The following is a 22,666-nucleotide window of genomic DNA, read 5'->3' as shown; positions in this document are numbered from 1 at the left end:
CCTGATGGGCTCTGTGTTCCACTTGCCCTCACCCGTGTGTGTTCCTGGTGGAGACTGTGCTAGCGTGGCAAAGATGGGGCCCTCAGGGAAGAGTGAAGCAGCTCCTATCCCAGGTCCTGACACCGCCATGTTTTTTTTCCTGCCGTCAGTCAAGAAAGAGGAGGTGCTGATTCAAGCGGGCGAGTACATGGGCGAGCTGCTGGAGCAGGCGTTCCTGCACTTCTTTGTCACAGCCCGTGTCAATGAGACCAAGGATGTTCTGGCTAAGCAGAAGTCCATTGTGCTGACAATCCCCAAGGTCATCATCAAGGTCAGTTTCAGCATCTCAGATGAGGGAGAAAGGCAAGGTTGTTAGTGTTTATGAATATGTGTGTGTGTGTGTGTGTGAGAGAAAGTGTGTTCTGCTCCAAAAAAAAAAGGAACTAGGATCCTCCTGTTCTTTGAAAGAAGTAAACCACCCTATACACTGACGTGCACATATAACACTCTTCTCTCCTCTCCAGATTTAAATATGTAGACATGGCTGCAGATATAAATATAACCTGGGGGTATAAACACGCTTGTGGAGGAAGATAGAGATGTGTAAAGGATACAGATACTTGGAGCTCACTGTCTCCAGAATAAAGTAGGTCAGGCATGGCATCAGACAGAAGCCGCCCGGATCCCTCCCACCTGCGTTTAGGACTGTACCGTTTTCCATGAAGCTATCACTGTATACAGTAGAAGGCACAAACCGAAACGTCAGTGTGATGATCATGACTTGTCATGTGTGTCTACACCTGGCAACCACCAGCCAGATGCAGACACAGAGGATGTGTAACATCCAACACCCCAGAAATCTCCCTCACACCTTTTGCAGTCCATCACTCTCTCCTCCGTCACCGAGACAGCCATTGCTCTGACCTCTATCACCAGAGGGCCTTTTTTGTCCGTTTGGCTACTAGTAGTTTTAACGTTGTCTCTCCATTAGCCGCTCCCTCTGTCCAAATGTCTCAAAGGCACTTGGCAGTGGAGAGGTGAGCATGGGTGAAAGGGCAAGGCGAATATGGCAGCCTATTTGCGCCCACTTCTCAGGATCACTGGCAGCGTCCGTAGCCACATTCCCGAGACACCTCCTGCCCAGGGAGCAGAAACCCAGGCGTCCATCAGGGTTCTTGGGGTGTGACATCTCATGGCAGCCTTATCCAGGGCTTGGAGACCTTTCCAAGTGACTGAGTGATTAGCACAGAGCTGAAGGTGCATCCCTCTAACGTGGTGGGTAAATCAAAATGTTAGAGCCTCTAGAGGTGGGCTGTTGGCAACGGGCGGGCAGGGAGCGGTAGGCCTTGTGTCTCTTCTGAATCGTTGGCTGAGAATCACTTGGAAAGCTAATTACATTGTGTAGCATTCAAAATGGCAGCCTTCCCCCTGGGTCCAGCGCTGTGTGGACGGCCCTTGAGGGCTACTGAACGATGAGTCCCATGCAGGCCGACATGTAGGGCCCCGGAGGAAGGAACCCCAGGCCCTCCTTTTCTAGGAAGGCTTGAATCCTCGCGCCTCCTTGGTCACCCAGGTCACCTGCTACAGGCCCATCACAGCACCACCTACACAAGAGGCCTTAAGAGACAGCATAAAAGTGAGGGGTGCAGGTCTGCAGGCAGAACAGGGAAGAATGCAGAACAGAGAAGTGGTACTGGGGTTCCTGCAGAGGAGCTGCCTCTCCCCTGGGCATAAGGCGCTGGTGCTGTGACCGGGGCGTCCTGCCCACCCGCCACGTGGCGGCTGCCCTCATGGCAGGCTCTCCTGGGACACGTGCGGTGCCCCGCAGGCGTCTCCCGGAGGCTGGGGGAGGCCTTCTTTCCCGCTGCTTCAGGAGCTCAGCCTCTGAACCTTTCCCACCAGAGGCGAGGCCCACACACTCACCTAATTATGAACTGACAGCTTGTCCCTGCGAAGGGCTCAGGAGAGAGCTCTCCCCAGCTGGGAAGTGATCCAACCCCAGCATAAAATAGAATTTAATTGCACCGCTGGTAATAAACTGGATGAATACAGGAAACTGATAACTTTCATCTTTTAGACCTCATTAACTGAAGGATTATTGACTAGTCATCTTCCGAGTTTACTCAGAGAGCAGTTTAACTCCCCACGGGCAGAACCCAAATCCCTTCTCCTGCAGCTCAAGTGACCTGGACGGGGAGGGTGTACTTTACTTTACAAAGAGTTGTGTGGGTTTTTTGCCTTGTTTTGTGTTGTTTTTCAATTTCCATAAGGGTGTCAAAAAGGCAGTTCTTAGAGGTGATGCATTTAGAGGGTAGGGTCATTTGACTGGGACTCCAGCAGGAGAGAGATGGAAATCGGTCCAGGAGTGCTCAGGAAAGCAGGCAGGAGCATCCTCACAGAAGCGGTCGCTTAACCGCTAACCTCATGAACTGTATTAGCCCCAAGGACAGACTAAATCCCAGCCGCGGAAGAGGTGTTCCTGGGTAAAGTCCCTCATACTCTGAAAGCCAGGTGTCCCTGAGCTGTGAGAGGTTCCAATTCCAGAAACTGGCTAATGGACTGGCGACCAGGATGCTAGTTAGTCTACTGGAGGCGTTGGGTACGGACCGCGGGTATCCAGATGGCAGGTATCCTGAAAGCGACTGCAGGGGGGCGGGGGGGAGAGGACACGGACAAAAGGAGGAGCGGGGAAGGGAGGAGAAAAGAAATAGACCTTGAAACAAATGTTACCCAGGAAACCTCAGGGCAGGAGTCAAATAAACTGCATAAACAGGAGTTGGAGAGGAAGCTAAATGCATTGAAAAGTACAAAAGCACGGTGGCTCACAGGTCCAGACCACGTGGGACACATGTCCCCAGGTTCTAAGAAAACGCTAGAACACTTGGTCCATCTCTCTGAGCCTGGGACTGGCCCACAGCTTACAGAACCTCCCAAGGTCACTATGATGAAGGTACAGGATGAGAAGGTGTGAGAGACAAGGGTCAGGAAGGAGGATTCCCCCCACTCCGAGGCGAGAGGGGGGGGTGGTGAGACCGGCACACAGTGCTGACAATGACAGTAGCTATGAGTACTGAGGTCTATGCTATTATGCTTCTCCTGTACTATCTTATTTAATCCTCATTTCCACCCTACGAGGTGGGCAGTATTGTACCCATTTTACAGATGAGAAATCTGAGGGGCCCAGAGAAGGCAGTGCCTTGTAGCATGATGGTCAAAACACAGGCTCTGGGACCAAACTATCTGAACTCAAAGCCTGTTTCCTCAACACACTAGCTGTGTAACCCTGGACGCATCACCTACTGTCTCTTAGCTCCTGTTCTCTCAGCTGTTTAACAGAGACGATGGCAAGTCTTACTTCATAGAGCTGTTGTGAGTATAAAACGAAATAATGGGTACCTAATGCCTAGCTCACGGTCAACGCCGAGTGTGCATTGGTTGTTGGTTTTGTCCTTGTTACTGTTCACAAGCCACTTGCCTGTGATCACCTGCCTGATAAGGGAGGGAAGGAAGCTTCTAACCCAGATCTTACTGATTCGGAAGCTAGTACAGGTAAAGGCTCGGCTACGTTGCTCTCACACTGGAACTTTCACCAGAATAGAAGATGGTGACTGCATTTACCGAACAGCCTGGTGTTTCTAGGGAGGAGAGATCACAGGAGTTGGAGTGGAGTGGGGTGTCAAGGATTAAGGCTATAGAACCGTAGATGACCCTTGGTGAGTGGATAACATTCAGCTGGTAGAGATGGATGGAGAGACCACTCCAGATGCTAGGAAAAAAAAACCATAAGCAAGGGCAGTGTGGGGAGCAGCTGGAAGCCGCCACAGCGGGAGTGCAGGCAGGAAGCAGGTGACTAGTGAAGAGAGACCAAGCAAGGCAGCCTGGGGCCACTTTGAAGGGAGGCTAAAAGGTTTGGATGAGAGCTTCCTAAGTGATCTGAGAACAGGGGGGCTTCCGTGGAGGTTCTAGAACATGAATGTAGCATCATTGTCAACTCCGACCTCCCAAGAGTCGGTACCTCTTGCTTTCTCCCTTCTCTTCAAAGCCTTTGCCCAAAGCACTGTCTTCTGGGAGACCCAGCTCAGCCTGGGGGCTGGAGCTGCCTGAGAGCTAGTTTGCAGCTTTTCTTACCCAGCTCCCTTTCTAGAGCAAATAGACACCAACCTGGACCACGGTGGGGCCCGCCTGTCTGGATCCACATGACCGTCCACCAAAGCAGTTAGGCCAGTGGACACGTCCTTACATCCTAAGGACCCAGTCTTGCACTGCATTCGTCCCCGTGAGCACAGATATCGGAACTGGGTTAAACTGCGCTCCCGGTTGACTCATCCCGGCACCCACCACGCGTGAGTCACAGTGTGTGATCCTCATATGGAAAACGGCAGGGAGAGACAGTCATTAAACTTTAATGAGCACACATCTCTTTTCTCAGGCTATCAAAATATTTTGATGAGAAAAGCATATTTTATTAAAATCAGGCATAGAATTTGTCTCTGCCTTCCCACGTGTTGATTGTTGTTAAGAGGCTTTAAGTCAGGAAAAGATTCTTCAGCATTTTGATGTTTAAGGAACAGTTATTTGGGGGAGGAGACGGGGGCAACAGAGGGAATTCAGCTGGTCTGCCGGCTAGAGGCTGGTTTGCAGGAGTCGTGGTGTGTGACATGGGGGCAGCGTGCCGGTGGGTTCCTCCCAGTCTCGGGGAGCAGTGAAGCTTTCACAGTTTTCACGTCCTCACCCAAATCAACTAGAGCAGGAACGCCGGGGTGGGGGGAACCCTTACAGCCCCTTCTGTAGAGAAGCCGCCCAGCACAGGGGCTTGGATGGCTGGACCCGGACATCCCGGGTTCCTAATTCTACCTGGGCTGCTCTGGGCTAATTTGTCAACATCTCAGATGTAGAATGGGTCCAGGAATACTGCTGACCTTGTTGGGTTGCTGGGAGGGATAATAGAAATAATCCTTAAAAGGAGCTTAACATGGTACCTTGATCACAGTAAGTACGTGATGCAGACCAGCTTCTGTCAGCTTCCATCGCGCGGCATAGCCACCACCAAGTCTCCAGACCTTTTCTCCCTTTCCTGCTTCCTCTCATCCTCCTTCTTCTCCTCTCTCTCTCTCACACACACATCCTCTCTCTCTGAACTTCCCTGTCCCTTTTTGCAAAATAACACACTCATAATACTAGTCCCAATGTTAACTGCAATCATATATAAAACCCAAAGTGGTTAAGGACTGAATCTGGGCCGTTTCTGCAATGCTTAGCTCCTGCCAGGACCGGTGGCTGCTGGTTGGTGTTCGCTCCCTGCCCGCCCAGTCCTCTCTGTGCCGGGGGCTCTGTAGTCAAGCCCCTGACACTTGCTCAGGGCAGGAGCCGCCCTCTGGCCAATGCTCACCTGGTGGCCTTGAAACCGAGCCCTGGGCGTTGAGCACGTGCATTGTCCCTGTGGGAGCGTCCTGAGAGGGGGCCGGTCCCGAAGAGCCTGGAGGAGACTTGGGGGACAGAGGAGAGGTGGTCACGTGTTCCCCGTGACCTCCTTTCAGTATCTGGGAAAACAACTCCCAGCGGCATTTAAAAGTGCTCGGGTCCCACCGCATCTTTAGTATGATCGTGTAGGACAGTCCTGTAGCCTTTTCAGAACGTCATGAGACACCAATAGAACTCATTCTCTCCTATGAATGAGGAATGATTTTGCTAGGAAAAAAGTAAAACCACTTTCTATGTATGTGATTTTAAAAAGTTATAGCCACGAACAAACCATAAACCAACAGGTGCCCCTAGATTTAAAAAAAAAAAAAAATCTTTTAAACATTTAAAATAAGAACAGTTGACGGTTTCCGAGATTTTTTTCACACGCGTTTTAACGCGCCTCCCTGCTTCCGCCACCCCCAGGTCGTGCACAGTCCGCACAAGTGCAGGAGCTGTCCTGGAGTGGCATTAACATGATTTCAACATGCGTTTGCTCATTACTTATCTGTTCTGTTGGCCAAAAGAATTTTTCGGTATTTCTCCATCTCGCTGTTTAGTCACTCACTCATTTATTTAATCATTCAACAAAGAGTTATTTGGTGACCACTCTGTAAATAAATTGTAGCCAATGCTTTAAAGATTATCAGAGGATAACTCAATATTGAAAATATTTTTATTGACTTTTTCTTTGAAATGGGAAAGGCTGCTAATTTTGCTTTCAGCAGGGATCTCCCCTGGTCAGCTCCAAGGACACAGCTGCTCTATTCTCACATGTCGACCACCACGGCCTCACAGCTTGGGGCACTCCTCTTGTACCGGGCAGTGTAGCCAGGGCCTAGGAAAGGGGGTAATTCCTAGACATCAACCAGCAGAATGTCCTCCCGGCACTCTGGACCTGCAGCAGTGAGGAGAAGGCAGGTCACGTGGGGAAGGTCCCTGCTGCCCCCCTGGGTGGTGGCTTCCTCTGGGTGGCCCCACTCCAGACCAGATCCGACACTTGTGGGAGCTGTGCCCACACAGTGGATAATGAAGGGACCAAATCGAGCCCACTCGCCACTCACCAAGCCACGCAGCCTGGCAGGACGCTGCGTCCACTGGAAAAGGGGCTCCCTTTCCTAACTAGCACAGATGCACCGGCGCCGGCTCCACGCCCAGATCGCTTCAGAATCAAGACACTGTCTTGGCTTTTCTTAACCAGCACTGTGCTGCTGGGTTCTATCCGGAGCCCACCACTCACCTGAGGTCGAGTGTAAAATCCTCTTCGTCCCTCTTCTGCCTGTGCCCGTGGCAGCCCCAATGTTAACCAGAGAAGAGCAAAGCCGGCAGGGATGCTGTGGCGGATGCCTGGGCCCTGCTCCTCCAACATCCCAGTTCATGTGTTGTTTTACTTTTTAACCGGAGGACAGGTTAAAACTGGGGAACCACCTGAGGAAGAGCGAGTGTCCCCAAATGCTTGACAGCCACCAGGTACATGGTGAGACTTAACTGCAGTTTCACTTCATTCTGTGAGAGCCTAAGTATCTGCAGCTTTCCATCAAGGCAGAAAATGAACAAAACTCTGTGTTCTAATTATGCCGAACCCCAACCCCTAAACCGTTTCTCCTGCCATGTTTCCCATCGGGCACGTTTCTCCTTCCGGGCCTCCCGTGGGTTCTCCGTGACTCTGACACGTGTTCCAGTCACCAGGACGCACCCCTGCCGTGTCCACAGTCCTTCAGTGGGAGGCTGGAGCAGGGCACGGGGCGTGGGCTTCTCCACGTCTCTTTAGAAAGTGTCAGTGGAGGCCGCCAGCTTCTCTCCTCTGTGCTTCTCGGCTCTGGCGCCTGAGGACCTGAATCCACATCACTCCCCACGGGGGAACTTGAGGCTGAGGAAGTCCTCCTGGTCACCCTGGCAGCACTGTCTCCCTCCAAACCTCCATGGCATTTAGAGTCAATAATTGCGATGTTGCAGATGTTCTGCCAGGTCACTTCACGTACGATGTCACATTGAATCTTCCCAAGAACCTCATAAGAAACCGAGGCCCAGAGAGTTCAAGTGATTGGCCCGAGGACACACAGCAGTGGTCCCTGGTCTTCAGACCCTGAGTCCAGCATGCTTTCCCCTCAGCGTCCCCAACCATGGTCCCTGTCTTCGTCCCGGCCACCACAGCGGTGCCCTCAGTGCTGCCGTAAGCCATCTGTGGAGAAAATCAAAGTCTGTCTGTGAGGTCCCACCATGAGGCGCTCTGAGCAGGTGAAGTCCACGGACCTGGGGAGGGTCCCAGGCAGGGTACCACCAGCCATGGCTTTACATGCTCGGATAGCTGACTCTCTCTCCATCCTCTGTTGGTCCCAGAGGATCAGGCGGTGGGTTACTCCATTGGCCAGGAGAGCACGTCCTAGACTCTCTGTGAGCGAGGCCTCCACTGGAAGGGGAGCATTTCCCCCTCCCTCTCAGCACAGCTGTGGAACAACCTGCATTTGAGAATGAAACGAAAACCACTGGTAACTGGGGTTCCTACAACACGCTCTCTGTGCATCCCTGTTCACGTGGAAGCAAAGTAAAACAACAAGAACAACAAATCTCATCTACCTCATCATATGATCACAGTGTGCTTGAGCTCTTGTTTTTTAAATGATGTCTCTATCTTTACCCCAAATAGCACATCCTGTAATCATCAAGTAATACAGTGTATCAAGGCCTCAGGTCTACCTTGTCACATTTTACTCTGGGATAGAAATCTGCCTCTTTCCCCATAAAGTCAAAAAGAAGGAGTTGAGTAGTAATATATATGTTTTCAAATTTAGCTCAGAATCGAGTTGTAATCACTGTGCTCAAGTGGTAGCTTAGTGATGGCAAAAGGTAATACTGCAAATGATTCTTCAGTGGGTTTCAGGAAATAAAGAAACTATTTTCGGCAGAAAAGGTTACTATTTTTGCCTCTCTGCTGTCAGAGATGACAGTGTATGTAGTGCTTAAAGATGAAGGCTTTGGAGTCAGAAAGACCTAGATTCATATCTGGGTCCTGCCAACTTACAGGCTCTGTAACTTGGGGATTTTGTTTGTCTTCTAAGTTTTAGTTTCACATCAATAGAATGGGGATAATGTTAATGTCCACTGCCGAGTCCATAGAGGGTCAAACAAGATAATGTAAGTGAAAGGATGCCTAAGTAAACACTAAAAGTAATGTGAGTTGCTATTATTGTTATTACTTACCAGAGTCAGCGCAGCAGGTGGTTAAGCAGTGACTCTGGCGCCAGGCTGTCTGCATCCAAGTCTCGCTTCCCCTACTTGCTGTGTGAACTTGAACAGGTCACTTCACTTCTTTGTGCCTCACTTTCCTCATCTGTAAAATGAATTCTCATAGCGTCTACCTCATAGGGTCGTGAGGATTAAATGAGTTAATATAAGAAAATCACTTAGCAGCATCATCCAGTAGAACTTTCTGTAATGACGGGAATGCCCTAAAACTGCACCTTCCAATATGATAGCCACTAGACACATGTAGATGCTGAGTGCTTGAACTGTGGCTAGGACAACTAAGGAACTGAAATTTAATTTAATTTCATTTTAATTCAGTTTAATTTAAATAGCCCCTTGTGGCTGGTGGGTACCACATTGGACGGTGCAGACTTAGAACACTGCCTGACTGTCGTAAAACCTGACCGTCATAAAAAAAAAATTTGCATTATTTAGCCAAGGCTAACCTAAGTGGGCTAGTGAGAAGCAACTGTGGTGCCGGTGCTGGTGAAGTGGTTTGCAAACAAGCAACTGCTTGTCACCAGCAGTGACCGTAGGGTGGAGAGGAGGGGAAAAATCATTTTCTACTAATTCGTGGAATCCATGATTGACAGCACTTGAAGTAAGGGCTGTGACGTGAACTAATAAATCATGTGAATTACATTGACAGCTAGGTTCATTCTTTCTCAAACTTTTTCCTTCATTTCAGTTTTGATTTTGAATACAGTTATTATGCATATTATAAAGCATATACTCCATGGAAGAGAGCTTGTGATTTCCTAAAAAGTAATTTCCTCCCAAAAGTGTGTGTGTGTGTGTGTGTGTGTGTGTTTTAGTAACTTCCTTGTTTATCAAAGAAACAGACTACTGATCATTATGAAACAGCATAAAAGACAAGAACTCAGTATGTCAATATCGGTGAAGGGTGTTTAACTTGAAAATGCATCATATTTTATGTCGGTATAAAAAAAACAGAAATATTTTAAATGGGATGTTGAAAAAAATCAAGGTGCAAAAGTATTTGCTGTCACTGAGTATGACGTATGCTTCATCCTTTTCTCTGGTCCAGGTAATGGCTGGTCTTGTCTATAGTGAACACACACTGCGAATTGCACACCACTTAAATCAACACATCATATGAAAATACTACGTATAACGCTCCATTTTCCTTGAAAGTGGGAGGAAATACCTCCACTTCAATTGCCTGAGAGAAGACAGTGGTGCTGAGTGTTGGGCAGGCTTTAGATCTGGTTTGCTTTGCGTTTCTAAGTTTCGTTATTATCTCAGCAGTCAGGTAAAGGACACTTAAATCCGGGTGCAGGAGACCAGTGTCAGAAAAGGGACACGAGCCTTTGTTAATTGCAAAAGAAACACTCTGCGACCCGAGAAGGGCCCCCTCCCTCAGGCTCCAGTATCAGGGAAGGCTGAGAAGTATTTATATACCCGTGCCAGCAGCTAACAACAGAGGTCATATCTGGAAGCAAACGGATTAGGCATGACACGTGAAATTATCTGAGGAGGCTTCATCTTCTAATCAGATTCAGATCTAAAGCCTATCTCTGAAGGCCTAAACCCTGGGCCAGCCTTTCAAACACTAAATTCCCCTTATCGCTGCCATCAGTCACCTGGAAGGGTCCACTTTGCTTTCCACAGCAGAAGAATCTTCCTGTAGAGGTACCTGCCAGGATGTAAAGGATCCTTAACTTGGAGCCCATCAGTCCCTTGAGGGCCATGGATAGACATCCTGGGTCTGTAGTGAACCCCCTAAAACTACCTGCAAAGTGTATGTATCTTGTATTTGTCACTGTGTTTGTCCATGGGAGGAAGGGTCAGTAGCTGTTATCAGATTTTTAAGGGGTCGTCCTTTAAAATTAAAAAATCTCAATAGCATAGCACGAATAAAGCAGATGACTCCAAAATATTTTCCCCCCAAAATCAAAGTGATCATAGCAAACACTTTCACCAATAGTGTCTCTAAAGCAGTCCCACTTTCTCCAACTTAGACAGCTTTTGTAAATGTTATCTTTATCCTGTATTTTTAGAAACCAAAAAGTGTTCTGAAATTTTTTTCAACTTAGGAAAAATATGTTGGATGCACTTGAGAATTAAACCAAAGATTCTATGTAAAGTATTCTAATAATGCACTTTTATACAGTCATCCCTCGGTATCCATGGGGATTGGTTCCAGGACCCCTGCAGATACCGAAACCCATATCCACAGGTTGAGCATCAACAAATTCAACCAACCTTACATTCTGCTGTGCATGTAGGTTGAGGACCACTGAGACACATTGCTTGGCATGCAATCCATGCTTTGTAGGTGACAACTGCAGTTGTCACGACCATAATCAGTGTCTGCTCCACCCCAACTCCTCTTCCCAGCCCTCCACCCATCCCACCTTAGTGGGTGGAGACTTGAATGTAATGACCATGGAGAATTGGTTGCAATTTTCATATCGATTTTTTAAATTCCATAGACATAAATTTAGTCATCAACATGTCTTAAAGAGTAAAGCCACTATTTACAATGGCCAGGACATGGAAGCAACTTAAGTGCCCATCAACAGATGAATGGATAAAGAAGATGTGGCACATATATACAATGGAATATTACTCAGCCATAAAAAGAAATGAAATTGAGTTATTTACAGTGAGATGGATGGACCTAGAGACTGTCTTTACAGAGTGAAGTAAGTCAGGAAGAGAAAAACAAATGCTGTACACTAATGCATATATACAGAATCTAAAAAAAAAAAAAAAAACGTTCTGAAGAACCTAGGGGCAGGACAGGAATAAAGACACAGACGTAGAGAATGGACTTGAGGACACAGGGAGGGGGCAGGGTAAGCTGGGACGAAGTGAGAGAGTGGCATGGACATATATATACTATCAAATGTAAAATAGATAGCTAGTGGGAAGCAGCCGCATAGCACAGGGAGATCAGCTCGGTGCTTTGTGACCACCTAGAGGGGTGGGATAGGGAGGGTGGGAAGGAGATGCGAGAGGGAGGAGATATGGGGATATATGTATACGTATAGCTGATTCACTTTGTTATACAGCAGAAACTAACACACCATTGTAAAGCAATTATACTCCAATAAAGATGTTAAAAAAAAAAAAAGAGTAAAGCCATAAGGTTCTAATTCTTAATGCTAGAGCCAATGAGCGAGAATCTTCTTCTCTGGGCAATGGCCTTCCTCTTTCCCTCTATTCATGAGAAAGGCTCATTTCCACATGATTTTTCCTGTGTTATAGACTGCTTAAAAAATAAGGCAGTATAGTGCCTGGGTTGATGTATAGAAAACTCAACCAACCAATAAATTTCATTTGTAAGCAATCAACCTAATATAACAAATATGTACTGGACACCAGCTAGATACTGGAGTTGAAAGTGGGCTAAAATAAGGTGAATAAAACAAACTACCCCAAGTATTGCTAATCCAAAAAGTATGAGCTATAATGTATTGAGCCCTTGTCAATGCACCATGCATTGTGTTGGCTGCTTTGTATGTGTTAACTCAACCTACTCCTTTCCTGTGATGGAAGAACTACTGATATTATCTCATTCCCAAGTTATTTAGAGCTTATACAGACCCATCCATTTGGCACACAAAGCCCCTAGACGAACAAACAAATACTATAGCCCCCTGGTCACTTTCCAGCACGTCGTGTTGGTGTTGGGAAAGCATATAGTCCCAAGTGTGTGGTACATCGTGAACACAGCATAAGAACTTAATAATAACAACAACAATAATAATAGCATTCTACATAGATTACCCCATAGGAACGCCGGTCCTGTTTCAGAGACAAGAAAACTGAGTCTCAGAAAGGTTGGAAAAGTCACCCAAGGCCCCACTGCTAGTAAGCGTCGGAGCTGTCCTCGAACTCTGGCCACTTGGCCAAATACCCAATACTTCTGACACTTGTGATGGATAACCTCACCACAAAAAGCCTTACAGCCTCCGGGACGCAGATGCTGTGGCTGCAGAGGAAAAGTCCCTTTTGCCTATTTTAGTGTCCAGATTCCTCTCCTTCAAGTTCAACGGTGAGGCCTCCCTCCTCGGACATATTTCTTTCTAGAGTGCCTCCAAGTAAGAAGGCGCAGGCCCCGTGGAGTGTTTTCTTCCTCTTGAACTCAGGGATGCCTCCTGTCCCAGCAGGAAACTTGAACCCCTTCCAGGAGCAGAGTTCGCCTGGCTGCCCTCACCACGGAAAGCGCTGCTACACCAGATGCACTTCCACCTCCTGCTGAAAGCCACAGCTGGGGGCCACGGCTGTTCACCTCAATTCTAATTAGGGTGGTTTTTATAATGGGGAAACGAGTGCGATTCTAATTAGCAATTGTCCCATCTTTTTCTCGATAGGTATCCCCCAGTCAAAGCGATAGCCTCATCGCACTGGTTCCCTTGCCAAAAAGTAGCCATGCTGTAAAACACAAGAAAAAGTAAAGAGGGTTAAAGATACAGGGGAGCATAAGAGGCCTTTATGTGCTGCTAAGGAGCTTCTCTCTCTCCCAATTCACTTCTTAGGTCCATGGCGCTCAGGTAGTCGGTTCTGACATGGTTGTGACCGTTGAGTTCACCAATCCTTTAAAAGAAACTCTGAAAAATATTTGGATTTACCTGGATGGTCCTGGAGTGACGAAACCCAAAAGGAAGATGTTCCAGTGAGTGCTGGGAAAGTGGGGAGGTGAGGTGGGGTTGTAGGAAGTTCTGTCTTTCTCCATGTTTTCCAAACTCACATCCAATCCCCAGCAAACATGTCTGAGAAGCTGCTACCTCCAAAAGCACAGTGTTGCTTTGACCAACACTTCCATCATTCAATCCTTAAAGCCACCTCAATGGGGTGAGCACTATAATTAGCTCGCTTTGGTGGTGGAGGAATTTGAGGCTTTGACAGGTTGACTGGTTTGTCCCAAGTTGTGCATTTTATAGAAGTAAGCCAACATCCAGACGTGGCTGGCTGACTGCAGAACCCAAAGTTCAAGAATTTTGCCATACTCCTTCCTCGTGTATTCATTCTTCTCGTATTTACGGAGGTATCATGCTGAAAGATGTCCCTTTTCTTGAGTCCTTTCTTTCCAACCCCACCTCCAAGATCTTACCAACCCACTCTCTAGAACTGTTGCTTTCAGTAAAACAAAGGTGAGCCTAGAGAGTTCTAGACTTGGTTCCCTATTCAAGGGACCAACGACCGCCCTGCGCTCTGTAGTAACACGAATGAAACTCTGCTTCTTCCACACTTCGCGCCATTAGATTGTGCCCTACAGTTCTCAGCTTCTGTGACTTCTACTGAAAAGAGTGTCACCCAACAAGACAGCCCATTCCGTGTTCAGGTACTTCTAGTCGTTAGAAAACAATTCCACCTTTCGATCCGACCGATGATCCAAACCCCGTCATCTGGACCTGTGTACAGAGTAAGCCACATTTGTCTTCCATCTACTGGCTTGCAAATGTTTGCAAACAGCTGTCCAGTCTTCCTTGCGTCTTCTCTGTTCCTACACTGACTTCATTCCCCTCATCCCTAACGTGGTTTCCCACATCCTCCAACTGGTCAGTACTCCTCTTAAAGTGTGACACCCAGAATGCATCCCAATCTTTGAGCTTTATTACTTTCATTTCTACCGCAAAGAAGTCCCTGTCAGCATCAATCAATCTAGCATATTGCCTGTGGGGTGACCTTCTAAGGTATAAGAAAGGAGGTGCAGGGATTTGGAAACTGCCTTATGACCCAGATATGTTAGGGATTTCCCCAATGCCCTTTATGAGAGCTACCCCGCTCGGAGTCTGTGAGACGAATGCGAGGCCTCTTTCACCCTTTCTGAAGCACCTTTAAAGACAATGTGTGCACTAGGGGCTCGCTGCTTTTGTTTGAAACTACAGTGCTCACAGCTTCTGCATCCCATCATTTAAGAGGTACCTGATGCTGGAGGATGCAATAAACAACAGAGAAAATAATTAGAGTGCTTTTTTTAAAAATGCAAAAACATAACAACATTCCTGTGCTAATAGGAAAGCTGCAAGAAAAAGAAAATTAAACTAGAAATCAACCCCAGCTAGAGGGAGAGGTCAGTAGAGCTAGCCCTGCTTTCATCAGAAAGGACAGTCTCACTCACCCATTCTCACACCTTCCCACTCGAATCAGATGCAAGTATCGCTCAGGCAAAGTGACGCACATTTCTCCTTTAAAACAGCCCCCGCTGCAGCCAAGTCTTCCTTCTCCAAAAAGCCTCATCTGAGGGCCGCAACCTCCGGCCATTTTGACACCTTGGCTGTGCAAGAATTCCACCTTGATCCCAAACCAATGCAAGGAAGGAGATAATCTGTGTATTAGAAGAAAGATGAGTCCTAGCGCAGTGCAATGAGCCACCATTTAGGAGACACAGGGCTCAAAGAGGGTTGACCGTCCAGGTGCATTTCTTACTGTTAATATCTGACATTGGGGTAGGACAAAATGGGGTGAACTGGGGAAAGGATGGAAGAGGCCAGTCCCTACACGGTGGACACAAAGCAAATGTCTGCCCGCACTCTGCCGTTGGCTCTATCGGTAATCACCTTCAGCGCATAGGTCTATGGCAGATCAGTAACAGACAGAAAGCCAGGTCCTCAATCTCTTATGGGGATCCAGATCCAGAGGGTGGATCTCTCCAAAGCAAGGGAAGCTTTATTTCTCAGAGACTGTCAAAAATTGGAAATAACTTGACATAGAAAATACTTATGACCTAGGGTGGGCTTGCGACTTCGGAGAGACCACTGGTTTCTCTGTTTCCTCCTGATTCCTCCTCACACCTTCACAGCCCGGACCTGAGCCAGCCAGCACCCACAGCCATCTTTTCGGATGGTTGAAACACTGCGGTGTACCCTATACCGCCAAGACCTGATCAAAGAGCGGCAGATCAATGTGACAACTTGGACCCTTAAGAAGTGCAATTCTGTAGAACCAGAACCCTTCACAAGACTGTATTCCTTTCTCAGATCCACGCCTTGAATAGTCAAGGGAGTCTCCACCCCACCTGCCCACCCGAGGGCCCTAGGCGTTAGGGGGTCTGGAGCTCCAAGCAGAGGGTCTGGAAGGCGGGAGCTAGCGAGCAGGGGATTGAACGAGGAATGGGCGGTACCGCGTCCACTCCTCAGTCAGGACACAGTCAGCTCCTCCCCAAAATGATTTACCTTCCTGCCCTCCTCCCCCCGACCTCCCCACGCCTTCCGCAGGTGCTCGGAGGTGCTACTCCCACAGACCGGCAGCTGTCCAGCTTCTGCACTTGATACTTCTGCAACATCAAACAATTCATCTTCCAGATTCCTTTTTCTCTTTAAAAAATGATGAGGTTCCGTAAGTTATTTTAAGAGAAAAGTTCTCCGACTTTGTGATTTTGTTTTAAAGTTTGAGTCTCTCAAGTAGGACAGAGGGCTAGACACGTGGAGGACAAACCACTGATAGTTGCAGTTTATTGCGGTAATAATCCCCGACGCCTGCCTGTGCGCAAGATGATGAATGGCCGGCGCATCCCGATTGCTCAGCGCGTTACTGAGAAACATTTATCACAACGTCTATCCCTGGGAATATAGGATTCTTCCAGTATTACTCCACTTTTTTTTTTGAATTTTATTTATTTATTTTTTATACTTCCCTTAGCAAGATGGGGAAATGATTTTTTTCTTTCTTTGTGCATGCATTTTTCTGTAGGTAAATGCATACTTAGGCATGCATGTGTCTCTTCATGTATGAGTATCTTCAGTGATGCTCATGAGTGGGCAGAGATACATGGATGGATATCATTACGGGGACGCGTTAATGAGTTAGACCAAATAATGAAGTAAAGCTCAGGGTTTACAGTTTCTGTCTGAGGGAGTTGCCTGCACTCTAGGCCGCAGGCCATATCCTTAAGTGGGACAACTCCTTTGCAAAATGTTCTGGATGGGTCACTTGTGGAAACCAGGGAAGAAAGAATGAATGGATCAGGGTAAAAACAGCACAGCTACTGAGAAATAAATATCTAAAAACCTATATTCATACTGAAAAGATTATTTAAATTAAGAGAGAATTGTAGAGAATTGTTCCTCTGCATACAAGCCAGAAGAACTTTCCTAAATTACGTTGCAGGGAGTTCAGGCAGAAAGTGATGACCACAAAGGTGATGGTGATAATAATGATAGCAAAGCAGCAGCAGCAGCGTATGTCTAATACGTGGTATTTAACCACATCTTGCCACCGTTCTAAGCGCAGCACAAATACTAACTCACCCACCCTCTCCACACCCCTCTCAATATTTCATAGAGTCCTTTTACAGGTGAGGAAACCCGCCGTGAGCTCAGCGTTTTCCAAACCTTGAATCATAAAAGTAATTTACTGAGTTGGAAAAATACTCCCATATGTAGGCCCTGGGTGTGCGCTTGTCACATAATTTGGCTTTTCTATAACTGAATAAGATAATTTATATAGCCTCATTTCTAAAGAACAAAAATTAAGAGCTAATGACAAATTAATTGAGACGTTGAGACTCTCAGAACCAGTGCCTGGGGCAGCCCTAGAGAGAGGAGTCCCCTGGCCTTAGAGGCATTTCCCAATTCACTGGCCACAGATACAAGAGTAAAGGGATTTCTTATTTAGCGGCTAGATTTCTAAGATTTGAAGCCTTTCCCCTTTTCATCCCAGAGGATGTACACCTGCAGCCAGGTAAAATACATGTTGTTTTAGTGATCTTTGAGGATATCATGGGACTCTAACTTCATGTACAGTAGGTCAAGCACAGGTGGATGGCCCCATATTTCTCCTTCGCTCTGGCTCTGTCTAACGTGATGCTGTATGGCCCTGACCTCCAAGGGCAAATGGGGGCTCTTGTAGCTGAGGCCTTTGAACCACTCTAGACTCACCCACAGTCCCCGTCTGTGCCACCCTCCCACCACCGCTCCAGTTCAAAGCCACAGTGCTGCCGTCGGCTCCTTTGGTTTCCAGGCCACCCCATGGAGCTCGTAGGAAGTGGCCTCCCATCCCCTGGGCCCTCGCTCAGGGGTCTAAGGATCTACCCACCAAATTCCTCTGCACAACACGTTCTTCATTTCTGAGCACCCTCTTTGTGTCCCCAGTGTGTGTCTCTGTTCGTCCAGGGTCTGGGCCATCAGGATCTGTGACTGTGGAAGATTCCACAGGCTCCTTAGGACCTCAGAGTCCTCGTCTGTAAAATGGGACAGTCGGATGAAGTGATTTCTAAGTCCTTTCCAATTCTGACATGCTGTGCCCCAATAACCCATAAAAAGAGTCTGATCCCTTTTCTCTCTTCTTAAGACATGCATGGCGGTCTCCATTCAAATCCCTGATGCTTTCCCAGAAAAGTGCAGGCCAAGGGTTATACGCAAAGCTGCCCAGCGCATGCCTGGCCTGAGTCAGAGAGCGGAGACCAGGAATCCTCCAATAACAAGACCTGCAGGAAGCTCTCAATACTGAACAAAAGGGCATCTGTCTTGTTTGAGAAATCAGACATATGAAAAAGCAAGCAGAGCGGTCGGAAAAGGCATTTCATTGGAGGATACAGGATGAAATCTAGTATAGAGAAGTAGAAGGAGCATGTGCTTTGGAAACAGATAAACTTGGGTCCAAATCTTGCCTTTGCCCATTAACACCTGTGTGACCATGGAAACGTTACCTCCCGTGTTTAATCCCTTCATTTTTCTTAACTAGAAAATTTGTCGCATAGTGTCCACCTCAGGGGACTCTCATACGTATAAAACGTGCACGTAATCTCCTCCTGAGCTTATATCACATCGGGAGCGGCGGGGGCGGGATATGTGAAATACTCCAGAAGCCTAAATGCCCCACCCTGACTGACTTCGTCATCTATTGGGCTGGGCTTGGCCATGACGCTTAGGAAGACCTCAGAGCATGGCCGCAGGGGATGAGGAAAGGCAGGACCACTGAAGGCCCCACCCTCAGGATGGATTAGGGCATCAGCAACAAACGCGTAGCAGCAAGGTGTGTGGGCAAGGGACCGAAATCAATTGGCTGAAACAGGATTTTGAATTACAGAGCATGCTGGGTGACGTTCCAGATCCTGGGCCTGGGAACAGGCCTATCCCAGGGGGTTGACCAGAACCAATTAGAGCGTCAGGACCTCAGTAAAGGCAGCTGGGGGTTCAGAGAGAAGTCTGATGCCAGGAGGGTACTTTAGCCCACAGATGAACCAAGGGAGATCGGTCATGTCCTCAAGGCTACTGTAGAAGCCTGGGGATAAGCTGAAGTTCAGCTGGCTCATGGCTGGCCGGGCGCTCAGCTCAGCTCTACCACACACTGCATGGACCACGTCCACCAGAGGGCCAGCTGATGCATCTGTGCAGGAGGAACCAGGGCCCACGGGGCTGTCTTTGCTCGAGCCTCATCTAGGGGCCTCATTCGGGCGGCCACTGGACATCAGCCACCCTGGCCCTTCCGTCTTCCAACCACCATCAACCAAAAGAAAGAAAGAGTGACTCAGGCAGGGGCCTCGCTGCTTCCTGGTCAAGGTGGGAAACTGGGGCTGCCTCTCTGGAGCATAAAACCTTTCCTGTCTCTTCCATCCTTTCAGGGAAATCCGGCCCAACTCCACTGTGAAATGGGAGGAGGTGTGTCGGCCTTGGGTTTCTGGCCCTCGCAAGCTGATGGCCAGCCTGACCAGTGACTCCTTGAGACACGTGTACGGCGAGCTGGACCTGCAGATTCAGAGACGACCGCCTATGTAGAGGCGCAGGAGCCTGAGATGGGTCCGAGCACTTGGCCCCTTGTAGTCTTGGCTAAGGAAATTCTAATGCAAAAATAGTCAGCTCTTGCTTTAACTTAGCTGTGAGGACCCGGACAGGACTGGTCGAGCCCCAGAGTGGTGACGCCACGTATTCTGAAGACACACTTTTCAGCGTGGCTGTTCAATGTGGAAGTTAGTTTTTAATCGCTCCATCTTCCAACGGATTCTGAGCATTAGCTTAAATTAAGCCCTCATTAAGCTCTCACAGGTCATAAGAGTAAAAGTGATCATTTCTCATCTCAGATGGCTGCAGCTCCAAGTGCCGGAGGACTTCCCTTAGGAAGGGGATTGGCTCAATACCTGGCCTCACGTAAAACAGGGCTGCTCAGGCGCCGCTCAGCCTTTTCAGGGTAATGTACCCCCCAGACAGGAGGCCAGCACATGATTTGGGCCCTAGAATTCTATTCCCCTTTCTTGGAATCAGTTTCATCCCCTGTGTCGGAATATTTTCCCCAGGAATTGAGCGCAGCGTCGTTTTTCTTCTCGGCACAGCCAGGGAAAGGTCTTTCATCTTGCACCTGCAGCAAAGCTAGAGCCTGCCAAGTTTCACAGATTCACCTTGTGAGAAGATGTGGCCCCACATTAACAAATTGCATTTGTGGAAAACTTAATCACCCAAGAGGAGATAAGAAAGCAGGTGCAATGCTCAGAACTATTAGATAATGTAGTTTGATAGTGCATTTTATAGGAGTTGTCACGCTGTGGCCTGATCAGCAGGAAACATTAGCCCTAACTTTAACCCTTTGGGTGCTGTAGTACTAGAAAGTAACAAGGCCGACTTGGGACAGTAAGGGTGAGCAATTAGTCTCTTTAATTAGTAATTATACTTCACCTGTCTCTCTGGAAGCATCTCCTTTGCACAATGACACAGGTCCAGATACAGTCTCAGAGATGGAATAAACCCAACAAGTTGGAGAAGCTGGCAGATTTAGTGACCAGACACGTGGAAGGATGGGCAGCCACTAATCCTCTTGTCCTTCACATCACCCGTGTTGAGACCTCAGCTCGGCACACAGGTGCTACAAGGTAGTATGGACTCCACCCTGCAAACTACCAGCGCTACCACACACCCAATGACAGAGGATGCTGACGTCATTTGTATTAGGCTCCAAGGTTCCAACAGACAAGGCTACCTGATATTTATTTGCAAGGCTGATTTATTGTCAGAATCACCCATTGATATGCCTAGAATGGGATTTAGGTCAGTAGACTGTGATTCTTAGCAAAAAAAAAAAAAAAGAAAAGAAAGATAGAAAAGAAAAGATGAACAATGAGAAGGAAGCTGGGGAAACGTCCCAATGAAATTCTCTGGTCTCTACAAGCACATTTCTAAGCCTTTGAGACTGTTCCTTCAGCACCAGGAATCCATGAGGGTCAGCTGGTCCCCTCTATAGGTACATCATACCTAACTGTACTAAGTAGTCTTCCAGCATTTGCCAAGCCTTCCAATACCCAATTCTAAACTGAAATGCATTTAGCTGGACTGTTAAACTGGCTTAATAGAGTATATTCTTATTAACTAGAATGTAATCAAAGCTTAAAATAAAGTTCTGATTGTATTTGCATCTGCACAGAAGTGAACACTTTTATTTTTCAATACAACATGTTACTAACCACAGCTGCTCAAGAAACCACCCTTCTTTAGCAGTAGATAACCCACCCTGGAGAGTGAAACAAGCTTCTCTCCTTTAGAGAAAAGGACTCGAATGGGTAATGATGTTACAGTTAGCTTTCCTCGCTGCTCTCTCTCTATTTTATTAACCTCATGCACCAAAGGAGCAAGTGTGGTTCAAAAATCAGTTTCCAGAAACTGCAGAATCTCTGTAGATACTTTTTCATGAATAATCCCATGAATCATTATGGTGACTCAGTGGACAAGCCAGCAGGAATACCTATCATAACAGACACATTTTGTGGTCTTAGAACAGAGATGGGAAATATATGACAGATATGTACCAGAGGTCCTATATTCATGGCAGACATCACTGAACAATTGCATCTTAGATAGGGCCTCAGGATCCTTCTGCACACAGTACTCCAGGCAGCTATTACCAACTGATAAGGAGTGTTGGCACTCAAGATAAAACCTGTTCGCCATACCTACCTTAGAGCCAGCCCATCCCCTTTGACAACTGGGACTCTACACTGTGTAATAATGCTGTGTTTCTAAAAATCATATTTTAGCACTGGTAACAAGCAGTGTATCTCAGATGGCAGCAGAGACTCTAAATTCTAGTTTTTGCCTGTTATAGTCCTCATTCTTTTTTTTTTTTTGCAGTACGCGGGCCTCTCACCATTGTGGCCTCTCCCGTTGCGGAGCACAGGCTCCGGACGCGCAGGCTCAATGGCCATGGCTCACGGGCGCAGCCGCTCTGCGGCATGTGGGATACTCCCAGACCGGGGCACGAACCCATGTCCCCTGCATTGGCAGGCGGACTCTCAACCACTGGGCCACCAGGGAAGCCCAGTCCTCTATTCTTTTAATGAATCTTTATTTGTGTTTATAGCTTCGATGACTAAAGAGGGGTAACAATACTTTTATTTTCACAAGGTTCTTCTGGGAGTATATCAAGCAAGCCTTAACAACAACACATGCAAAACTGTAGATAGATAGATAGATAAAGAGAGAGATGGTTGAGTGAGAAAGAGAGAAATGAGAGAGATTGTATGAATATGGTTGTGTTTCAAATAATTTTACTGTATCAACCCTTTAAAAAAGTAAATATTATTATTTCCAACCTGTTGATGAGAAGCTAAAAAGGCCTAGGAAGCCAGGCATGGAGGCAAACCAGGCTGGGGTGGGAGCAGGCAGTGAAATCAGCCTCTGCTTTACTGTACGCTCTTTAAATCTCATTTTATTTCCCGGAGTTTTAAGAATACTGAATTAAAACCAACTCAAAACTCTTTGAAGAGTTGCAGTATAATAACAAATAAAAAATGCACAAATTTGTAATAGGAACATGAGATGAAAAGGAGTTCGTGCTACACTCACTGGCAATCAAAAGTCACAAAGTTCCAGGTGTAAAGTTATCATCGATGAACATCCTTCCAATGTTATTCTAAAATAGTGCGCCCAGTCATCCATTTATTCATCTTTTCTACCTCCAGCCATCCTCCCACCATCCAGCTTGCCAGCATTCCAACCACCTGTCCATCCTTTATTCCAACCATCCATTTAACCATCCATCACTCATTAACTATTGTACGCAAGCATGAATTCAACAAGTATTT

General features: G+C 47.3%; 1 protein-coding gene across 1 annotated transcript in view; it reads left to right on the top strand.

The window, feature by feature from the left end:
• The window catches only part of F13A1 (coagulation factor XIII A chain), a 135,768-nt gene extending 115,089 nt beyond the window's left edge, over nucleotides 1-20,679 (top strand). Inside the window, exons 13-15 of the mRNA XM_082664017.1 lie at nucleotides 150-310; nucleotides 13,194-13,330; nucleotides 19,223-20,679. Of these exons, the coding sequence (XP_082520143.1) occupies nucleotides 150-310; nucleotides 13,194-13,330; nucleotides 19,223-19,376 (452 nt within the window). The 3' untranslated portion in view covers nucleotides 19,377-20,679. The remainder of the gene's footprint in view (nucleotides 1-149; nucleotides 311-13,193; nucleotides 13,331-19,222) is intronic.
• Nucleotides 20,680-22,666: the final 1,987 nt, after the last annotated feature.

This window comes from Grampus griseus (genome assembly GCF_964374135.1).
Source record: "Grampus griseus genome assembly, chromosome: 10".
NCBI lineage: Eukaryota > Metazoa > Chordata > Mammalia > Artiodactyla > Delphinidae > Grampus > Grampus griseus.
The sequence above is the reverse complement of the archived record's forward strand: the minus strand, read 5'-3'. Positions and strand labels throughout refer to the sequence as shown.